The sequence below is a fragment of the Austrofundulus limnaeus genome, unplaced genomic scaffold, assembly GCF_001266775.1.
Source record: "Austrofundulus limnaeus strain Quisiro unplaced genomic scaffold, Austrofundulus_limnaeus-1.0 Scaffold1094, whole genome shotgun sequence".
NCBI classification, from domain to species: domain Eukaryota; kingdom Metazoa; phylum Chordata; class Actinopteri; order Cyprinodontiformes; family Rivulidae; genus Austrofundulus; species Austrofundulus limnaeus.
The window spans coordinates 30706-33337 of record NW_013953496.1 but is presented as its reverse complement, the minus strand read 5'-3'; the positions used below and the strand labels follow the sequence as shown (position 1 = coordinate 33337).

Here is a 2632-nt window from a genome sequence, read left to right as displayed (position 1 = left end):
CACACACACACACACACACACACAGCTGTGTGTGCACTTCCTCTTGCAACACTCTCTTCTCAAATAAAGCCTCACAAGTTCTGTTGTGGTCTTTTTCCTTCTTCTTCTTCTTCTTCTTCTTCTTCTTCTTCTTCTTCTTCTTCTTCTTCTTCTTCTTCTCCTTCTTCTTCTTCTTACACTTTCACTGTTCTCTTCAAACATTCTTCTTGTTTAAATCTTTGCTCCCACCTGATACAAGTTAATACAGATTATTTATTTGCAGGACTATGTTGGTTAAGTTAATGTTTCATCTAGGCCGGTGGTCTGCGAGGAACAGGGGTCTCAGATGGACTCTTGGTAGTCGGTKGGTCTCAGCTTCATGACGGTGGTCTTCAGCGAGTACCACCACCCTCTCCATGGGTACCAGACCACCCCATCGTCTGTCAGAGAACTGTAGTGCCCACGGGGGTAGTACACACCGTTGAGATGTGCTGAGTGACACCTGCAGGAAGTAAAACATGTTTTTGTTAGTATCTGATGGTTGGATGGTTCTTCACCAGTAGAAGTCGTACTTGTTGAACCACCAGCCTCCTCTGTCTTCCTGAGCACAGTTTCCTCTGTAGTTGTCGTTATCCTGGTCGTAGGTGCTGAACTTCATGCCCTGGTGACTGGCCCACTCTGACTCCGCTGCCAGGTGACCTCCAGACAGAGCATCTCCAGCCGTCCCTTCAAACGCCCCAAAGCTCAGGCGGTAGTGATCCTAAAGACAGGAGTACAGCAGCGACTTGATGGCTTTGAATATTTTAAGCTCCTGTCACTCATTTTACACAACTTGTGCCAACTTGTGAAAACTTAGACCAACACTTAAGATGTCTACGATAAAGCTAAAAACAACAAAAATTACTGGAAGCCTCATTTGGACGTAAACATTTTGTAAAAATAATGATTAACCAATATAAATAATTGTCTTAACAAAATGTGACAGGACCTTAAAGTTTAAAAAAAAGGCCAATGGATCCAAAAACTTAGCATCTAATTACAACCTGTTCATTACTGAGACTGTAACTCATAAATATCTATAAAGATAAAAACCTTAGAACAAATTTTAAAATGTGTTTTTGCACAAATAGAGAAAATAAATCCTGTTCTTTGGAAGGATGGCTAACACTCACTGTGCTGTGGGTCAAAGTTTCACACAAAGATCTCAACTTCTGCTCAGAGTGTGTTGGGAATGACTCTTACAAACTAAATATTTAATTTAGGCAACATATTTAATTAAATATTTAGCTACAAGGAACTAAATATTTAGTTTGTAAACTAAATATTTAGCTAAATGCTAACTAAATATTTAATTTGCAAGTTAAGTATTTAGTTTGTAAACTAAATNCACCAACTGTTCAGGAGGATTATTACACCACTAAAGGTTGTTTCACTGTGGAAGGGGTGTGTACAGCCGGGTGGCCAATGACTTGTCTGTGGTGGCCATGGCCACCCCTGGCCACCCCCTGGCTCCGCCCCTGCAGATCAACTGTCTGAAAAATAACGTCACTGCTTGAACTACAGTCCTACAGACATTCAGTGTGGACTTGAGCTGTTTTCATGCAGAATATCTTCACTAGATTGTAGGAGTCTTTAGAAAGTAGAAACTACTATGAGCACTTACATTCAGGGAGCAGGAAACACCTGCCACGATGAGCAGTCCTGTCATCATCATCAATGAGCCGCTCAACATCCTCTTCTTCTGTGGAAATCAGAAGTCAACAAGCTTTGTGTTCAGTCAGAGGTGTGTTTATGTGTCTGATATCTGCCCAGGAGGACGGTGTTCTGACCCGTCGTCACACCTGCAGCAAAACAAGCTGCTCCAGACCAGRAGAAATACCTGATTCTGTACGGTGATAACACACACCAAATGTTCAGGGAGGTTTCAAAACACATGGACACTGCCCCAAAGCAAGCACATCATCTGTAAAAACATTCACATTATTTAAACATTTGATCTGAAGATGCAGAGAATCAAAAGATGTAACATTTAGATGTGGTGTTTCCTTTTCTTAAAGCTGTGCTGTCCTGGTTTCTCTCTGTTTCCTGTCTCTGTCATTAACACTCAGTCATTACAACAATTAGCACATGATGCAATTTCATATAAATGTTGTGAGCAGCAAAAAGCCACTAAAAGTCATCTTTTACAGGAACAGAAAATGACTAAATTAATGCTGATAGTGTTGATTTCAAACAGAAAAATGAAACATTTTTTGCATGATGGCTTTTATYCTCTGAAACGGGAGAGTGGAGGCTCACACTGATCTTCAGATCTTCATGATGGTTTAACTGTGTGGTTGTAGTGAAGCAGGAAACAAAGGTTAAACTCATGAGCTTTATTAAAGTCTGAAGAAGATGGAGATGTCATTACACAGTTCAGTTCAGTCTCCAGGCTCTTCTGTGTGTGTCTGTTAAACAATCACACAGTCTCAGTGATCGTTCAGGTAACGTCTTCAAGACTTCAGCCTTTCCACACCTGGTCTGAGGATTAGAAGTGTTTGCTCGCATTCCTTTTGTGAGTTGATGTGGATTTTCCAGCTGAGGTGTCTTTGCGGCTCCCTGAAAACACACACACACACACACACACACACACACACACACACACACACACACA

The 2632-nt window shown here is 41.3% G+C and overlaps 1 protein-coding gene across 1 annotated transcript in view; it reads right to left on the bottom strand.

The window, feature by feature from the left end:
• Positions 1 to 143: 143 nt before the first annotated feature.
• fgl1 (fibrinogen-like 1) overlaps positions 144 to 2632 on the bottom strand; it is a gene marked incomplete at its 5' end in the record, with an annotated part of 3962 nt that continues 1473 nt past the window's right edge. The window contains 2 exon segments of the mRNA XM_014030643.1: positions 144 to 481; positions 552 to 739. Of these exon segments, the coding sequence (XP_013886097.1) occupies positions 322 to 481; positions 552 to 739 (348 nt within the window).